Source organism: Pteropus vampyrus, unplaced genomic scaffold (assembly GCF_000151845.1).
Source record: "Pteropus vampyrus isolate Shadow unplaced genomic scaffold, Pvam_2.0 Scaffold302, whole genome shotgun sequence".
NCBI lineage: Eukaryota > Metazoa > Chordata > Mammalia > Chiroptera > Pteropodidae > Pteropus > Pteropus vampyrus.
In genome coordinates this window covers 180904-201655 of record NW_011889083.1, presented here as the reverse complement: position 1 = coordinate 201655, position 20752 = coordinate 180904, and the positions used below count along the sequence as shown (strand labels likewise).

Below are 20752 nucleotides of genomic sequence, written 5' to 3'. Positions count from 1 at the left end.
TCACCACCCTCCAAGTTGTTGGTAACACAGCGCCAGGTCCGAGGCCCGGACAGAGTGCGAACAAGGCCTTCACGGACCTGGAGATGGAGGATTAGCTCAACTAATAAGGTCCAGAGGCCAGCAAACAAGAGCCATGAGCTGAACAAACCCCCTTCCATGCCGCCCCAAACAGCGGCTCTCCGGGTGCAGGCAGGCGCGTGCCCGCACGCACGCCTCCCTCCCAGCGCTTGGTCATTCTCTATTGCGCATGTCTCGGGACCGAGAAAGCAGGATACTGACAGAGGCTGAGGCCGGAAAGAGGCGGAAGAGTTCCGCCCTCAGTGGGCAGGTAGGCGCGGCCCGCGTGCGCGTCACTTCCGCTCGGGTGTCGGGGCGGAGCTGGGGAGGAGGTGGTGCCCGGCTCCTGCCCTTCGGTTTGTGTTGGAAGCTCAGCTGATGCAGGTCAGCCAGAGTAGGCGTCAGTGTCGGGAAGAAGCGCGTCGCCACTCTTGCCGAAGTAGTTGCGGCCTGCATCCGGGTAAGTGGCCTCTGGGGTACGGAGGGGGTACGGAGGCGGAACGATAGGATAGGGAAGCTGGCAGCCTGATAGCCCAGGACGCTTGCCCAGCTCTCCGGGTCTCCTTATCTCTCCTCGGAGGGCGCTTCCGGTGTGAGAGGGCGGGTTGACGCCTGGCTTGCAGGAGGCCGCAGGACCAAGGCTTCAAAAGGCGACTGGGTACCAGAAGGAACCCGTGACTCCTGGGGCTGGTTGATGCACGGTGCCCTCCGCCTCCCCTGTGGGTTTTGCTGGCCCAGCCATGCAAATTGTTTTGGTTCTTCTGGTACCGCCTTGCGCTTCCTGTCCAACCTCCTCGACTCCCAGCTAGTTATCCCGAATCTGTTTGACTTCCCTCGGACTGTAGGGTTTTCCAACAGTTCGCCGGTGACTGTCAAAACGGTTTTCCTGTTCTACATCATTCTCGAATGTCAGTGCACCGGGTGATTCCATTGCTCGGTATTTTCATTATCAGCGATTTCTTTTCAACTCCACCCACATTTAACTCTGTCCCTGTCTACTATTGCTTAAGCGGGTTCAGATATGTGCTTTTTAAAAGGCGAAACTGTATGTGAAGCATTGTGTTGCAGTGCTTCCCGTCATTGTCATTTCTATCATCACGCTAGGAGGAAACTGGTTTCTATACCTAATCCAGCGATAACGTTAGAGTGGTGACTCCTAGGAAAAAGGAGATGGGGCATAAGGGACTGTCATATAATCCTTTCTAAAATAGTGTTTTTACTTGTAGTAACAGTTGCATCCTGGTTTTACAGCCCGAATTTGTTGAGATTTCAAAAGCGACAAAACTGTTTCAGTGTATTGAGAAAATACTGTTAAAACTGAAAGATTAAGGATTTAAAATCTGAGAATTAAAAAAAATATATATATTAAACTGTGAACTGAGAGTTTATGCCTCTTATTGAGGCAGTTGTTTCAAAACCATTGTGGTGATTTTATTAAATTACTTGTGCAAATTAGTTGTACTTTTATGTTCTGATATCATTTTTACTGATTAATTTTTTTCTTAATGTTAGTCTTATTTTTATATTTCTATAGGGAATCTAAATTAAAATCTTGAAAGCAATGTCCTTTTAACGAATGATGTTGAATGAAAGGATCAGTTTCACTAGTTTGTATACTTGCTTCACATGCAAAGTTGGTAAAAGTACAGCTTGTACTTTGAGTTATTTTTTTGGCTTAGTAATGGCAGAGGAATTGTGCTGAAGGGTACATATTGCCTCACTTGTGGAACCTGTATTTATGAAAAGGTCAGAGTGAGAACCATAAGCCCTAGACACCTTCCTGTTCTCTCATGTCTTAGTTCTAATCATTCTCTCAAGTGTCATATATTTCACTTTGTTCATTTTCCATAATTTTTTAGAATTTGCTATTGGTTTTCATTGCCCTGATTTTTTTAGGCTATCATTTCTCCTGTGCTTTTTTGTTTCTTTAGAAACTTCCTCTTTCTAACTCTGGATGGCAGTCAAGACTCTACCCTTGTTCTCTCTAAATCAGAATTTTATCATTTGAAACCCAGGGAATACTTTTAATAGGTCCATGGATATCCTGAAATGTCATGGGAAATATAGTGTATATATGCAAATAAGCATTTTCCAAGTAAGAAGAGCTTTTATCAAGTTCTATGATCCCAAAATTCTCAAGGACTACTATAAAACTTTCTTTGGTAAATCCGATTTATGGTTTCAGCTATCACTGTGCTGATAACTCCAAAATAAATCCACAGTCTGTGTTCCTATAATATGTTTCCATTTGAATGTCCTACTGTTATTTTATCCTGTAAATACAAGAGATATTTCTTTCATATTAAATTGGCCCCCTTCCAAATTATCTCATATTCACAAATAGCATACTTCTTGTGTTTCTGATTAAAAACCTTTAAGTCATCCTGACACCTCCCTCTCCTTACCCATTCTTCCCTGTCACCAAGTCCTGTGTTTTGCTGTTTCCCCACTTTCAAAATGTGGCTCAGAGTAACCCTCTTCCCCATTATATTATTATTACCATAATTCAAAACTTTGTCACTTTATGCCTGCTTTATTGCAATCGCCAAGTGAAGTCCTCTATAAATTTATTCTTTCCATCTTCAGTTGAGCCTCCACCTAGCAATTCCCTTAATTCTTCTAGGTAAAACTCAATTCCATTCCCTGATGGTTGGTCTAAGCCTCTATTCTATTTATACCTCCATTGTATTTATACTACCCTATAAATAAGTAGTGTAGTCTTCTGTGATCATTTCTCAGTTAATGATTACACCTCCCACTTTACATTCTTCTCTTTATACTTTTGCAGTTTAACTTCTGTTCTAGCTGAATTTACTCTCAAAACTCTTATCTGTACTTACTGATAGTGTGATTTGGGAGCAGTTAAATTAAGCTTGTTGATAGCTCTCAATGTTTAGTAATTTTTGCTTGATAATTATAGTTTCTAGAGAGGTGTATGAAAATATTATGATCATGAAATTGTCCAGTCTTCCTGTAATTGTTCCTTTTTTTTTCCTTTATATACCATCTTTCAGTGCCAAGTGGATAGGTTTATGCATAATTGATCATAAGGGTTATATCTTTTTGAAAAGAAACAATATAGACCCCTTACTGTAGCCTAGCCTTATGTAGCTCTGTTGTCTGCTTGACTCTTGGGTCCATCTCTACCATTTATCCCATTTCTTACTTCCTTTCAACCACTTTGTCATTCTTGCTGTTCTTGAATAGACAAAGCCCATTCCTGTCTCCAAAGCCTTGGTTGCTTTTTCCTCTGCCATGATTGCTTTTTTCCCAGATGCTTTTAATAATTTTCTTCCTCACTTCGTTTAGGTTTCTAATAAAATGTCAACTTGGTTCTTCTCCTGACCACGTCAACTAAAATAACACTCAGTGCCCTTTCTCCCTAACCCTCAGCTCAGTTTTCTTCATTACATTTTTCCACCTGATATTATATATTATTTATTTGTTAATAGATTGTCTTGTTCTCCAAGACCTGGAAGACTACCTAAGATTTAATAAGTAAATGAATTATTCCTTTTACTATTACATAATATCCCTTTTTTAATCTTTATTTAATGCTTTTACCTTAAAGCGCTTTAATTTTAATAAATTTCCCTTAAAGTGCTTTTTGTTGTTGTTAATATAGGCATAGTATATTATTTTTCACATTCCTTTATTTTTAATTGTTTTTTATCGCATTATAGGTGTGTCTAGTAACTAGCATGTAGCTGGAGTTTTAATTACTAAAATTTTGCTCTTCCTGTTTACTCTTTGTACAGTTTTTTTTTTTTTTTTGCTGCCTTATTTTTGTTCCCTCTGTTATATCATCGACATTGTAAATCTACTTAATTTTTTTCTATTATTTTTAAATCTTGGTTACACATTTTCCTGTTGACTATATTTGCTGGTACTTTCTTGAGGTGACGGTTCATTTCCTTGCATGTTTTGTAATCTCCGTGAGTTAAACTTTAGTGGTAGTGGCTCAGTGTGGGAGTTCCATTTGCCCCAAGCTTTGGAAGTGTCCTTAAATGGTAGTTTCCGTTGACTTCGCTCAAGTCCCATGACTAGTTTTCATTTGCTTAGAGTCTCTTTACCATCAAGGTGATGTGACTGCAGATCCAGTTCTGTGATTCCTCTTTAACTATGGATTTCCCACTATTTTTTTTTGTTGTTGTTGTTGTTGTGATAAGAAAAAACATATAGAATTTACCATCTTAACCATTTTTAAGTATATATAGTTCAATGGCATTAAGTACATTCCTTGTAAAACAGGTTTCCAGTACTTTTTCATCTGAAACTATACCCATTAAACCCTCTTTTCCCTTTTTCTTCCCCCATACCGTTAAAACCACCATTTTACTTTCTCTGTCTATGAATTTGACTATTCTAGACACCTCATATAAGTAGAACCAGTATTTGTCCTTTCGTGACTGGCTTATTTTACTTAAAATAATGTCCTAAAGATTCATCTATGATGTAGCATGTGATAGGATTTCCTTCCTTTTTTTAAGGCTTCATAATAATATTCCACTGTATTTATATACCATTTTGTTTATCCATCTGTCCATTGAGTTGTAGGAGCCTGTTAGTGGTTTTGAGCATGTTTTTTTATCCACATGTCCTTCAATTGTACTTTATCAAGTATTTCTGTGTTGGAGATTGTAGAGCTTTTATGTTAATTCAGCTTATTGCATTGACTGAAAGTCCTGAGGAGTTCAGAAGAGCCAGGAAGGCAGATAAGTTTGCTTCTTTTCTATTCTCCCCTCTGTAAAATCAGGTATTTTAAAACAATATGTGCTCATATGCAATTTAGAAAGATTTTAATTCATATTGCCTTCTTCTGAATGTCACAGTATTTCTTGGTTTCTGTCTTGTCCCATTACTTCTTTCTGTCAGAGATCTGCTGGAACCATCTTTCTAATTCATTCCTTTGTTTAAAATACTTTATTGTCAGTTTGATCTTAAACCTCCTTGGCAAGGTTTATAAGACCCTTCATAATCTGGTCCAGATTATCTTTGCAGTATCATCTACCTCTCCCTTATTCTCTCCAGGTCCTGGAGCAAAACTAGACTACTTGGAATTTTTGCTCATATTGTGTCTGCTTTCTTAAATGCTTTTTTGTGTGTGTTTGCTTCTGTTTTTTTTTTTTTTTCTATTATCTAGAATACTCTCCTTCCCTTTTCATCTTTACCTTGTTATGAATTTTTTAACTTTGCTCAGTTTTTAGTATCTTTTTTCTGATTTACCTGGATATCTGCTCTCTCCTTGTATCTTCCATTCACAAAGCACCATCTGTTAAAGTGCTTTAAACTGTTTAATTTTTCTGATTATAAAAGTAATACCTGCTCATCGTAAAAAATTTAGACATTACAAAAGTGGAATATAAAACCCCTTCTCATCCTCTTTTGATTCTACTCAATTCACAAGAAAAAACAAACTGGTGCTTATCTTTCCAGAATCAATGTCAGTATCAATCAATCTCTCTCTCTCTGTCTCTCTCTGTCTCTCTCTCTCTCCCTCCCCCTCTCCCCCCACCTCCTCTCTTCCTCCCTCCCTCCCCCTCTCTTCCTCCCTCTCTCTCTCCCCCCTCCTTCTGTGTATATACGTGTTTGTGTGTAAGCTACAGATTTAAACTGCATATGCAGATTTTTGTTTTCTTTTATTACATAATATCTACATATTTACATCTTTGTTTCTTAATGTATGAATAATACATATTATATTGCAGCTTGCCGTTTTCACTGTTCTCTGTATGAAGGATATGTCAGTCACAGACCATCTGGTTCTCTTTAACTGCTATGGTAACTCATCCTGTTGCATGTATATACCATGATTCTTTTTTCCCCCGGCTTTATTGAAATATAATAGACAATTAGTTGCTCGTATTTATATTGTACAATTCAATGAGTTTTTTTCAGTTATAGTTGGCATACAAAAATTTATTAGTTTCGGTTGTACAGCATAGTGATTAGAAATCTATATAACTCACAAAGTGATCACCCCACTAAATCTAGTACCCCCTCTTCCCCTTACATATATATTACAACATTGTTAACTATTTTCCTTATGCTGTACTTTATATCCTCATGTCTATTTTGTAGCTATCCATTTGTACTTCTTAATCTCTTTGTCCCTTTTCGCCATCCCTCCCAACTCTCCTCCTATCTAGTAGCCCTCAAAATATTCTCTGTATTTATAAGTTGATTTCCATTTTTGTCATTGTGTTTATTTTGTTCTTTAGATTCCACATGTATGTGAAATCATGCGATATTTGTCTTTCTCTATCTAACTTATTTCATTCAGCATAATACTCTCTAGGTCTGTTGAGGCAATATCTTTTTCCATTCCCCTCCTTTTAGTCTCTGTGCATCTTTTAATCTGAAATGAGTCTCTTGAATAAATTACCATTCTTTATTCATGTTTTTGATACATGTTTTTTCTTCCTAAAGAAGTCTCTCCAACATTTCCTGTAATATTGGCTTGGTGTCGATAAATTCCCTTAGCTTATTTTTGTCTGGGAAGCTCTTTATCTGTCCTTCGACTCTAAATGGTAGCTTTGCTGGATAAAGAATTCTTAGTTGTAGATCCTGGGTTTTCATCACTTTGAATATTTTGTGCCAGGTGCTTTGTCCTGCAAAGTCTGTTGAGAAATCAGCTGCTGGTCTTATGGGTATCTTGTAGGTAACTTTCTCTTGCTGCTTTTAAGATTCTCTTTGTATTAAACCTTTGGCATTTTAATTATGATGTGTCTTGGTTTGGGCCTCTTTGGGTTCATCTTTTTTGGGTTCATCTTTTTTCTCTGAGCTTCCTGGGGTTTATGTCTATTTCCTTCACCAGGTAAGGGAAGTTTTTCATCATTATTTCTTCAAATAGCTCTTAAACTTCTTTTTTTTTTTTTCCTTCAGGTACCCCTGTGACATGGATATTTTTACATTAAATTGTCTCATAGGCTCCTTAAATTATTATTATAGTCTTGGCTTCTTTTTTCTTGCCATTCTGATTGAGTTTCCTTGCCTTCCCCATCCTCTGTATCTGTAGTTCGATCCGCTTCTTTATCCACTCTGTTGATTCCCTCTAATATCCTTCATCTCAAATAATGTTCTTCATTTCTGACTGGTTCCCTTTTATAATTTCCATTTCCATTTTTATGTTTTCTATCTCTTTGTTTAAGTTCTCATTAAGTTCATCTACTCTTCCCCTAAGTTTATTGAGCATTTTTATAACCAGTATTTTGAACTCTGCCTCTGTTAGATTGCTTGGCTCCATTATTCCTGGATCTCTGTTCTGTTCTCTCATATGGTTTCTGCTTCTTTGTCTTTCCATTTTGGCTGCCTTTCTGTGTCTGTTTCTATGTACTAAGCAAAGCCATTAAGTCTTCTGGTCTTATTAGCGTGACTTTGTATAGTAGGTGTCCAGTGGCACAGTCCTGAGAGGGTTTCAGCTACAGGCCAAGTTTAGCCCCAGCCTTTGCCCCTCTGAAGCCACCTATTAAGATTCAGCAAGCAATCCACAGATGCTGTGCTTATAGTTATCTCAAGAAGCCACGCGAGAAACTAAAGCTGCTACCAGTGTGGGTCTTGGAGCTGGCTCAGCGATGAACACCAGACTCACGGAGGACACAACTGGAGGTAGCTTGGTTGAGGCCGTGAGTTGGGGGAGGCGGAGTTTCAGGGAATCCTCTGGGCGGAGCGACCTCTGTTACTCAGTTTGTTGGTGTCTGGGCTATGGTGGTGCTGCATTCGCACACTGGGATGGATGAGAGCTCAGCAGAGGAACAATGAATACTGCTGTCACTTCTGCCCGGAAGAGAGCCTTGCCTCTGGCCCTCACTCCAACAACTCAGCGTCCTTCCTGTAAGACTCTGGAGTCCCCCGAGCAGCTGACCTGACGCTGGTGCTCTGAGCAAGCAGGTCTGTCCCACGAAAGTCCACTCATGGACACGGCCTGTTTAAGAGATGTCTGCAGCTGCCAGCTGCAGCTGCCCAGCCTCTGTCCCAGTCAGCCGCTCAGGACCAGGTAGCCTTGTGTTTTTCGCCCCCTCCTACCTTCTACCTTTCAGTGGGATTTTTTTTTTTCTCTCCCTAGTTATAGTGCCTTGGTTCATTTAGATCCCAGGTCACAACTTCAATTTGGATGCAAGAGGGATGAACGAAGCCTCTATCATCTACAACGTTTTTTCCACTTATATATATCATAATTTAACCATCTCTTGCTAGAAAGCATGGAGTTGCTTTTCAGTGTTTTATTATTTTAAGCAGTGCGACAGGGACTGTGTGTATATACCTTTATACTCTTATTCAAATATTTCTGTAGTAAAAATTCTTGATAGAGGAATTGCTGATCAAAGAATATATGCCTTTAAAACTTGAGAGAGAGCATTTAATATTTCATTAGATACTGTCAAATAGCCGTTTAGTCACCCTTTTCTGCATCCCATTATCAGTACTGGATATTATCACTCATTTATATTTTTACCAATTGAAAGAACAGAATATCTCTTTTAATCGGCTTTTTTCTTAGATGTGAAAGATGTTTTCGTAATTTTACTGTTTGCTCTTATTTTTCTGTGACTGGCCTTTTTATGTTCTTTGTTTCTTTTTCTATTGAGTTAATCTTTCTTATTTGTATATGTTCTTTTTATATTATAATTATGAACCCCTTGTCTGTTAGATGTTGCACATAGCTTCTTCTAGATTGAATTCCTTGACTTAACATGCACTTATTCCTAGATAGTGAAATCTTTCTTACATGGGTATCCCTAGCTCTAGACTGAAAGTTCCTCAGTATTCTATTTGTTCTTATGGTCTGCATCTGGCAACATGTTTAGTATAGATTAAATATTATAAATGGTTTGCAGTGAATGCCTGAATGACTGTAAGACCTGACTTTTGTCTTTAAAGAACTTAAAAGTCTAGGGTCAGATAAAATTGTCAGGACTTTAACAATAAGGAAGAAAAACAGCATAGTACTTAAATTGTGTATTCAATTATGTGTTGTAGGAAAACATCTACTGGTTACTTCTCTAAATTAGTGCTCATGAAACATCCTGCTACTCTCTTATTTCATTGACGTCTATACTGAAAGATGAATTATTTTTTATTAGTTTAAAAGTGAAATCTATATCACCCATAATGGAAATATATTATTGTGTCTTTTTTTGAGACAAGTTGCCGAGTTCATTTAATAATGTATTTTTTCTTATACCTAATTTTGGTTTTACCTTGAATCCTAATTTTTTTTCTTGCCATTTCAGGTAAGAGTGTGAATTATGGCATTTCTTAAATGAAGCAATCAGGAATGAAGTGAAAATCATAACATATAGCAAATAAGTGATTTTTAAGTTATGTCTATTAGTTTGACTATAGATATATATATTTACCTCCTTAGTAATGCACGAAGTCTTTGTGGGAAGCAGAAAAGCAAGCAACTACATTTCTTGTGTTCACCTAAACATTACTGGAGGATAAGCCACTTCAGTCTACGAAGAGGTTTTCATACAAGCAAAATAAGATGTAAATGGACCCAAACTGAAGCATGTTCTTGCAGTAAGCACTGTTATTCTCCAAGCAGCAATGGGTCACATATTGGAATTTTGAAACTTAGCACTTCTGCTCCCAAGGGACTTACAAAAGTGAGCATTCGTATGTCCCGTATTAAAAGTACTTTGAACTCTGTTTCAAAGGCTGTTTTTGGAAATCAGAATGAAATGATCTCACGTTTAGCTCAGTTTATGCCAAGTTCTCAAATATTAAGAAAAATATCAGATGGTGGCTGGTTAAAACAGAATAATGTTAAACAAACCATCAAATCTTTGAAAAAATATAGTGACAAATCAGCAGAAAAGAGTTCTTTTCCAGAAAAGCAAAGTCACATTATAGATAAAGACGAAGATACCGGTAAACAAAGCCTTTTTCATTACACAAATATTATAACGACAAAATTTGGAGAGTCATTCTACTTTTTATCCAGTCATATTAATTCATACTTCAAACGTGAGGAAAAAATGTCTCAAAAAAAGGAAAATAAACATTTCCAGGACAAATCAGAACTTAAAGATAAAAAGGTTGAAGAAGAGAAATCTAGTTCTCCAGATTCTGGTGTCCTGACCGATAAGAAGCTTGGCTCAGAATCTTCTTTATATACTGTGGACAAGCCTGAAAGTCGCAGTTGGACCCCTGAGGGTCTTCCAGTTTCTACTAAACAAAGTATTGCTAATTTTCTTTCTCGTCCCACTGAAGGTGTGCAAGCTTTAGTGGGTGGTTATATTGGTGGACTTGTCCCCAAATTAAAGTATGATTCAAAGAGTCAACCAGAAGAACAGGAAGAAGCTATTAAAGGTGAGCAGGCTGTCAGCAAAGACAAAAATGCAGAGGAGAAAAAGCGTTTATCGCTTCAGCGAGAAAAGGCAAGTTTTTCAGTGTGGTTTTAAGTTTTAATTTTTGTCAAATTTATATTTTATTTCCTAATGAGACCTTAGAAACTTTAACCATTTGTTAGTATTACTAGAGCAATTTCATATTCTAATTATGTGTATTTTGATTTGTCTTTGCAGATTATTGCAAGAGTGAGTATTGATAACAGAACCCGGGCACTAGTTCAGGCATTAAGAAGAACAACTGACCCAAAACTCTGCATTAATAGGGTTGAAGAACTGACTTTTCATCTTCTAGAATTTCCTGAAGGGAAAGGAGTGGCTGTCAAGGTAATTTTAATTTATTTATTTGGTTTTATCTTAGAATGAAAATACTAATAAACATTCTAAAATGGAGAAGGCAGTGCCTTTAATTTTTTTATTTAAATATTTTTGTGGTTTTTATCATACATGTGACTTATATTAGTAATTGCCCCATTTATGATATACATTATGCTAAACGTACCCTTTTATAATGTAATATAAAATATGCTAACAGTACCAATATCTATACTTTGATATTAAACATTTTAAAATGGAAGCAAAATCTCAGTATATTAGCTTTTCTTTGCCTCATTTTTTTCAAATATAAAATAGTAAGGATAATTTAGACCCATTTAAATAGACTATTTTCAGAGAAATACTACAAAATATGAATGATGTGGCTGGGTCTTTTTACATTTATACTACTGGGATTATTTGTAATATTTGATGAACAATTCGAAAATATCACATAATGAATAGATGATGTTAACCATTTCATTAGAGATCTTTTAGTGCTTATTTTTAACTTGCCATTCAGAAAAATGTAAGTTAACTTAGTTCATATTCAAGTTTTTGACAGCCATCTTGCTGAAAAGTTATGTAGTTTGTATAATGTACCCTTCTGTCATTTTATATTGTATAATGCATACATTATAATAGCTGAACTTGAGAATTTTGTGTTCATAAAATTTGGGATTGTCTTTCATATATATGTAATCTCTTACCTAAAAGATAGGTTTTCTAAATATAGATATACATTTAAGTCGTTTAACATTTCAATGATACATTGAAAGCAGAGACCTAAAATAGAATTGCAAATTTAAAGAACTCTTTAAAAAATTTTATTCAAGTATGATACACATGCAGTTTTAAGTATAAAGTTCAGTGAATTTTCACAAACTGAACACAGCTATATAATCAGCACCATTTGAAGAACAGACTGTGCCAACACTGCAGAAGCTTCCTTTGTGCCCCCAGTTACAAACTCTCAAAAAGTAATCACAGATTAGTTTTATACAATTTTGTATATTATGTGAAATACTGTGATTGGCTTTTTTCATTCAACATGTTGGTAGGAATCATTTACATTGTGTGGGTAGTTGTAGATCATTCTTGTTGCTTTTATATTTCATGGTTTGAATGTATCACAATTTCATTGTACTATTGATGGATTTCTGAGTAGTTTTCAGTTTTAGTTTATTATGAATAGACTTGTTAAAAGAAAATTTAAGAACCGTTCTATTTTGCATAACTGATCCCAAATCTAAGCACCTTTCAGTACCAAAGAGAAATGTAATATAGGAACGTATATTCAGATCAGTTATTAATGAAAATCTAGATAGTCTGAAGGAAGTTCTCGTTTCTCCCCTAAATAATAAGCATCTCAATAACAATGAACTTGTTAAATTGCTTCAGACATGTTAGCATGTACACTGTCATGTGAACTTTCTTAGCTAAATTTTTAATTATTAAGAATTGAGCTTTTTAAAAATGGTAGAATTATTTGTTATAAAACATCTGTGTGACTTTGTGAGTTTTATATTTTTTGTGCGTGGCCAAATTATTTATGGTGGCCAAATTAGGCAATTGTCTTTGATAGCTAATGCCCTAAAATAAACTAGTTTCCTCTTTTGTGTATATATGTTTTGTGTACTGCATTTATGGCAGCCATATCTAGGAAATTGTTTTCGATGATTTTTTTCATTATTAGTGGTGAAGGTGGTTTCCTTTCACTGTTTTTTAAATAAAAAAGTAACATTTACTATTTTTAAAAAGGGCAATACATAGACATCATAGAAAAATAGAAAAAAAGAAAAACAAAAATAAGGAAATAAAAATAGCATATTTCTACTATCCTGAGATTACCACTGCAATGTGTTAGTATCTGTATTTGTCAGATTAAGCTGAGTTAAGCTCTAATAACAAATAATGCCAAATATCTCAGTGGCTTAACACAAGAGAATTTCTATATAATATAAAGGCTTGATTGAGTTAAACATTTTCTTGTTAAAACAAATTGGAGATAATGTCATGTGCTTCATATTGGATCATATCAGAACACACATAATTGGTTGAACAACCATTAGTAATGCTAAGTTGACCACTGGATTGGGGAGATTCATTTATTTCACCAATTTTAAAAGTAAAGAGTTGCTTTAAAACTGCCTCAATGGTGACATGAATTTTTGGCGCTTTTTAAAACTATCATTATGAATTCACAGTTTTTAATAAATTGTGTTTCTGCAATCTTTTTTTCTCTCTCTCTCTTTTTAAATGCTGAATTTATCTCAACTCTAACTACTGGGGGCCCCTTCAAGCTGATTTATGTGCTTTTTAAAAAGTTTTTATAAAAATATATGTAGGCAAGTATATATCATAAATATACAGCTTCGTGAATTTTCAAAAATTGAACACATCTGTAAAACCACCACCCAATGTAAAAAAAAAAAATTATACCAGCACTCCAGAAGCCCCTTTTTGTCCCTTTCTAATCAGTATCTCTAGAAAGATTGACTAATTTTTCTGATTTCTAGCAGTATAGATTAGTTGTGCCTCTTTTTGCATGTTGTATAAATAAAATGATACAGCATGTGCTCTTTTATGTCTGCCGCCCCCCAACGTTATGTTTGTGAGAACTTTCTATATTATTAGGTGTAGCTGTGGAATAGTCATTCTCATTGTGGTGTATTCTGTGGTATGAATATAGTACAATGCATTTATCCATTTTACTGCTGATGGACTCCTGAATAGTTTCCAGTTTGGGAATTTAGAAACAGTGCTTCTATGATAGATCTTTTGGAAAACATGTCTTCATTTCTTCGGAATGTATACCCAAGAGTGTATTCCTGGTCATAGAGTATGCTTGTTTGCATTTTTAGTATATACTGCCAAACGGTTTTGCTAAGTGCTTATACCAGTTTATACTTTCGCCAGAATTGTGTGAACCTTCTGGTTGTTCTGCTTCCTCTCCAACACTTTATATTATTTATCTCTTTTTTTTTAGCCATTTTGTTGGCTGTTAAGTGATATTAAATTGTGGCTTTAATTTGTATTTTTCTGGTAACAGTGAAGTTCAGCACCTTTTCCGGTTTTTATTAGCCATTTGTATACTTCCTTTATGAAGTGCGTATTCCAAGTCCTGCTCATTTTCCATTGGGTTGGCCAGCTTTTTCTTATTGTTTTGGAGAATCTCTTTATATATTATGGGTATAAGTATTTCAATATACATATTGGTATATGTGTGTGTAATATACATATATTATAAACATATTCTCTATGGATTACTTTTTTCTTTCTAATAGTTTTTAATATAAGATATTAACTTTAATATACTCCAATTTGTAATTATTTTCCTTTATGGTTAACCTTTTGTGTCATATTTAAGATATCTTTGCCTATCCTAAGGTCATAAAGATTTTTTTCTGTGTTTTCTTCTAAAACTTTATTGTTTTACCTTTCACACTTATGTCTACTATTCATATGGAATAGATTTGCTTGTATGATGTGAGGTAAGTGTCCTGATTTTATTTTTTTTAAGTACACATATCCAGTTAACCTAGCACCATTTATTGAAAAGACTTTTTTCATAAATCAGGTGATTATATAGGGGTCTGTTTCTAGACACTATTCTATTTCATTGCTATGTTTATCCTTGCTCCAGTGCTTTAATGCTTAAATTATAGTAACTTTATAATCAATTTGATGTCTGGTAGTATAAATCTTCCAACTTTGTTCTTCCTCTTAATATTGACTTAAGCAGTCTTGGCACATTGTGTTTCCATATGAACTTTAGAATCAGCTTATCTATCAAGAAATAAAAAAAGTAAAGAAGAGGAAAATTATGCTGGGATTACACTGAATCTGTGGAGCAATTTGGAGTGAATTGAGTCTTTATAATATTGAGTTTTCTAAGCCTTGAATATGGTATATTCTTCCATTTATTTAGGCTATCTCTACTTTCTCTCAATATTTTAGTTCATTAGGACTGCTATAACAAAATGCCAAGTAGGTATTTTATAAACAACAGAAATTTATTTCTCAGCATTCCTAAAGCTTGAAGTTCAAAATCAAGGCGGCAACATGATCACCACCTTGTGAGGGCCCTCTTCCTGGTTCATAGGTGATGCCCTCTCACTGTGTCTTCACCTGATGAAGAGGGCAAGGGATCTCGCTGGAGCCTTTTTTATGAAATCACTGATCCCATTCATGAGGGCCCCGCTCTCATGACCTAAGCAACTCCCAAAGGTGCCACTATCTAATACTATCATTTTGGGGGGTAGGATTTCAGCATAATGCATTTTGAGAGGACACAAATAGTCCGACCAGAGCACTTAGTATTTAACATTTTTTCAATGTTGGTGTCTTGCACATCTTTCATTTGATTTTTAAATAATTAATTTCTAGGTATATAATGTTTTAGGATGATAATTTTACTTTTGTTTTTTTTTTCAAAATATATTTTACTGGTAATTCTAATATCAGGATTACCTCTTGGTCTTTGATCATTTGGTATTGGTTTCACATACATATAATTATTCTGGATGCTGGATTTTGTGAATTTTTAAAAATTACATAGGATCTAGATTATATCAAATGATTTCTTTTTCCAGAGATAGTTTAATTGTTCATCTACTTGAAATATAGAGTGGGGCACTGATGACCTTATTCATTTTGGGTTGGAGCTGGGTCAAGGCTGGATTACAATTTGGTGAGAACTCTAGTTTGCCCTGTTTTTAGGATATATTCCTCTAGGACTTTCAGTTGAGAGCCTGGTGTATTCAATACCACCACTACCACTACCCAGTGAGCCCTAAAATCTCAAGAATATAGAAAATTCCCCTCTCATTTCCAGAATTTTCAGGTTGGCTTTTTAACTTCCCACACCACACAGTTAAAGAATCGATCAGATATCTTAGGTGAAACCAGTCTTGTGATTGAGGCCCCTCAAATCCTCATTTTTGTGGTTTCAAACCTATGAGACTCTAAATGATCAACTTGTTTCTCTGTTCTCTATTTATGGCCGTCTGTCTGAACGCCGCCCAGTTTTTCAATTCTTTGTTTCTTCTTCAACTCAGCAAATGCCTGAGGAAAAGGAGGAAAAGCTATAGTTTGTGAACTCACTTCCCAGCAGTTGTCCCTTTTCCAGATTCTTAGCCCCACTCCTGTCCTTATTGCTTCAGCAGCTCTCCAGCGCTTTTAAGCACTTAAAAAAAAAAAAAAAATTATCAAGCTTTTCTAGTTGTTCTTGGGAAGAGACTTTCTATCATAACTAGAAATAGAAATTTACATTTCTATGCTCCACCATTGCTCAGGTTCCTCTAGTGGAGCCTCAGAGCTCAACCCTAAGCCAGGGCAAAAGAAATTTTTTTTAAAAAAATTTAGAACAGTAGTATTTCAGATTTGATTTTTCATAAAAAAATGAGTCAGACATTGAGAAGTTATTCGATTTACTGTAGGTTACACAGCACAAATATAGCTGCCACTCAGCTATTCCCTTCAACCTTAAATCAGGGTTACTGACTGGATAAGATGCTTCAGTGCACAGAACCTATTGAGTGATAAACTCAACATAGAAACCTAGGATTTAAGCTCTTGCCTCTGATCAGAAATATGAAGTTGAATGCTTAGAATCTTGAAATCCCAGGTTTATTTAAACTAATTATATAATTTTGATGGTCAGCTTTTGCCTTCTACCTTAGTTTTATTTATTAACATTTGTTCATATTTCACTATGAGCTACCCTGGTATCCTATGTGCAGTCTATACAAGATGTTTTTTCTTTTAATAAGTTTAATTTCTTTTATTTATTTATTTATTTTTTAGGTGAGGCAATCCTTGGTTGACCGCACAGATTGCAAGGACCTTGTCAGTTTACAATCCCTTATTTTTTTATTTTTTATACCTACAGCACCTGGTCTTCCTAGATGGTCTCCCATCCAAGTACTAACCAGGCCCATCCCCGCTTAGCTTCCGAGATCAGACGGGATCGGGCTTGTTCAGGGTAGCCGTAGACATAAGTTTAATTTCTAATAATTACTATGAAGCAATTTTATCTTTCTTAGGTTTTAGACAAAATATTGTAAAAAATTTATAGTGTTAACCTTTTATTGTTACAATTAATAGTTTTTAAATTCGTGTTAAGCAAATTATATTTTTTCTAATTGTTAAGCATTGCACTTTTTAAAGGAAATATTTGGATAGAGGTTAATTTTTGTCCTAGATATTAGGACAAATATATTCTAGATATTAATTGACATTAATACGTCAAGTACTAAGGTATCATTTAGGTTACCAAGGAAGTAGTAAACACTGGCACCTTGATTGCATGTGATGATCTATGTGTGCTGGTTAAAAATAATCATATAAAAATAACTTTATTTGACAAAGGCAACAAAATATCTTTTCTCTCAATACAGGAAAAAATTATTCCATATTTATTACGATTGAGACAAATTAAGGATGAAACTCTTCAGGCTGCAGTTAGAGAAATTTTGGCATTAATTGGCTACGTGGATCCTGTGAAGGGAAGAGGCATCCGAATTCTCACAATTGATGGTGGAGGAACCAGGCAAGGCTAGAAAAATAATTTTTAAAAACTGTAGCTCCAGGTCAGCTATAGGAGTTTTTAAAAACTAATTTGGTATAATTATTGTAAAATCAAATTTTTAAAATACAATATAAAATAGTTTTTCTTAATTTATTTCTACATCAATCTAAGAGCTACTTTAACATATATCTGAATTTTCTTTTGTTTTAATTTGACATAGTATTTACATTTTAGTTTGATCTTTTCAGGCTTTTTTGGTAGTTTAAGACAGTTTATCAACCAAGATTATCTTAAAATTTGGCAATGTTTTATAATATTAGCTTTCTTTTATCATATTTATCTTACCCATCTATAAAGTGATGGTTATAAAAGGAATATATATCAGTAACTTTCTGACTTCCTACAGCTTTATGTGCAGATGCCAATTTGGTGCTACACAATAAATATTAAATGCAGTCTTAGTTTAGAATGAGAGAGAATTTTACCGTGAAATTCCTTTCTTACTACTGGCAGTCCATCCATGCTTCCTATTCTTAGTTTGTCTAGTTTCTCACCACTTGTTGGTTAGATTCTTTGGCTTAGTTTTATGAACCTTTCACTCTAAATTTACCTGACTTTGACTTCACTCTCTGGTATCCTGCCTTGCCACTCAGGTCTTCTGTATGTTCAAGTACTACCTTTATCTTTTGTTAAATTCTATAGTCCTATATGTGAACCAAGTCTTTTAAATTTTGACATCAGTGTAAAGGAAGGAGTGAGTGATGAGAGAAGGAGGCTATTTAATAATCTTGGTAGAGAACAATAAAATATTAACTTTGGATGGTGGTAAGTGGGGAGCAGAAGGAAGAAATAGTACACAAAAAATTCTGAAGATAAAGGGGGACTAGATATAATAAAAATAGGTTGAGATCACTCTTAAGAGTAAACTCTTTGGATGACTAGGGCAGAATTGCAAGGATAGGGGAGAAGGTGATTGGTATTGAGAAAGAGTTCTGTTTTGGACATGTCAGATAAAAGGTTTTACACTTCCATTAGAAGTGCTCAGTTGGCAAATGAAGATAGAATTGATTGAGAGAGAAGTCTTAGAAGATCTTTTGGATATTTCTTAGGGAAGTTAAATCCAAGAAGATAGACATCATTCATGTGATAAAGTGGTAATGATTTGGAGAGAATCATTCTAATTCATATAGTTGGTTCCAAGTGATGAGAAATGAGGAAAATGGCAGTTAAGTGAGGAAGGAATTTCACTGAGGAGCAGGAAGAAGCCAATCATCTCTGCCATTAAGCTCAGGGGAGTTGGGAGGGATGATGTCATTCATTGAGTCAACTAACAAATATTGATTGAGTGCCTACCATGTTTTAAACTATTTAGGTCCTGGGGTCACTCAGTAAACAAAACAGACAAAATCCAAGTCTTCATGGTGCTAGTATTCTAGAGGAGGAAAGACTATTTCATCTTCACATTCATCATGAAACTATTTGTGGCCTTTGGCAGGGATCCAGAAATGAACAAAGTCAGCAGCACAAATTTATACATTCTTAATATAAACCATTGTCCTAAGGTTGTTGAAAATTTTAAAAAAGGAACAAATGAAAGCTTAAAAATATGACTAGTGAAATATGTAAAACAAAAACATAGAGAAACACAGGTAACCAACTATTTTGGTAAGAGAAGAAACCAGTATATAGCACCCCGAAATTGGTGAGTGGAGGCTTTAACTATTTTCCACAATTGGGGTGTTTAAAAAATATATCTCACATTGGCATATCTTTGTAGTCTAAAGAGATACTAGTATACATTTTAAAATGTGCTGCTGTAGCACAGGTTTTATATTATTATTTAGATATTGGATTTTCAATAGTGATCTTAAAGACTTGAGCAACTTGTACTTATGGTAATTTATATTATTAGTTTTCATGTTAGAATATAAGCTAGAAAAGCAGTTTTTAGGATTGCTTTATTCTTTCAAGTAACTTCTTGAAAGAGGAATTCTCATTTTGCCTTTATCTTTTCTGTAGGGGTTTGGTTGCTCTTCAGACACTACGAAAATTAGTTGAACTTACTCAGAAGCCAGTTCATCAGCTCTTTGATTACATTTGTGGTGTAAGCACAGGTAATCATTATTATGTAGAAGTGGTACATCTCAGCAGTACATTAAGAAAAAGAAAATTAAGCACTTTTGTTCAAGATCTTGGTCATTCTCTGAAATGATGGATATTAATTTCGTGTTTTGATGATGAATAATCTTTTGGTTTGCTTAATGAGCTTTTAAAAATATTTATTGGGAGTAAGCTAACATTCAGAAAAAGTTTAATGTGTTTTTCTAATATGTTTTAAATAAGCCACAGTGACGAGTATAAATTATGAATTATTGCTTTATGGTATAGTCCCCTTAAGGAAAGTGATGAAATGGAAGGGAGGTAGGTACTCAGATTGTACTCGAACCAATAGAATATTAAAGATGGATAAGAGTTTACTTTTTGTAAGCGATGGCCCTCTGTGAGGAAATGGCTTCTTCTATCATTTAAAAAAAAAATTGATTGTTCGAAGCCAGAATTTAAATTGATAAATATGAGAATCTGTGTTTTTTAAAGGCTATTTTTAATATTGCTAGTTATACATTTAAAATTATAGTTTTGTGTTTGTATTGAAGTTGGTAGTATTGAAAAATATTGTGACTGAATAATTTCTTAGTTTGACTGACTCACCATCAGATGAATTCTTGTTTTCTTTTCTGTTTGTTTTATTTTTTTATTTCCTTACACCAGCTCACACACATGTATTCCCTCCACCCCCATTAAGTCTCTCAGGATACCCATAGCTATTGCTTACTTCACAGGTAACACTCAAGGACTCTTAAGACTATAGATCCTTGCTGTGTATTGTACTGTTTGACCTGATAATTTCTCACTTTATATTATTTTATCTTCATGGATTTTTATTTCTATTTCTTTTTCTCATTTTTTGAATTGTAATAGTAGTTCTAAAGACTACTGGCAACAAAATCAAATGTTTTGTCTATATTATCTGGTCAAGTATGACAAATATCCCCAAAGAACTTGTCAGTTGATGCTCAGTTATGAAAATTAAATGATTGCTATTGCAGGGATAATTCAAAAGCGTGAGGAATCAGTGATTCCTGTGATGTTCTACTGAACGTCAATTCCTCAAGATGTTAGCACAGTTGGAAAACATTGGGTTGAAGGAAGTTAAACAGGTTTCTTTACAGAGGGACTTTTGAGATTGTTTAGTATGTTAAAAATGCACTGTGGAAAAAAAAAAGGAAAAAATGCATTCCGACTCTCAGAATATGAAAATATTACATATATCCCAAAGTGATTTAACTATGGAAACTTTTCTTAAAGAGACATTTCCTAGGGCTAGTGTTCTTTGGTACTTTTTTGGAGCTGTTATCCTGACCGTTTTAGAACGGGCCTCACAATTCAAACATTTAAACATCTACAGGCTAACTTCTTGCTTTGGCACTATTGT

The 20752-nt window shown here is 35.0% G+C and overlaps 1 protein-coding gene and 1 pseudogene across 3 annotated transcripts in view; one reads left to right on the top strand and one right to left on the bottom strand.

Moving 5' to 3' along the window:
* Nucleotides 1-359: 359 nt before the first annotated feature.
* Nucleotides 360-20752, top strand: part of PNPLA8 (patatin like phospholipase domain containing 8) — a 41363-nt gene continuing 20970 nt past the window's right edge. Inside the window, exons 1-5 of one of the 3 annotated variants that reach the window (XM_011376681.2) lie at nt 360-517; nt 10276-10442; nt 10590-10739; nt 17129-17280; nt 19279-19373. In XM_011376681.2, coding sequence (XP_011374983.1) covers nt 436-517; nt 10276-10442; nt 10590-10739; nt 17129-17280; nt 19279-19373 — 646 coding nt within the window. In that variant the 5' untranslated portion in view covers nt 360-435. Of the gene's footprint in view, nt 518-9290; nt 10443-10589; nt 10740-17128; nt 17281-19278; nt 19374-20752 lie in introns of all 3 variants that reach the window. The other 2 variants (XM_011376680.2, XM_011376679.2) reach the window with 2 other exon arrangements.
* On the bottom strand, nt 16612-16725 carry LOC111730149 (annotated as a pseudogene).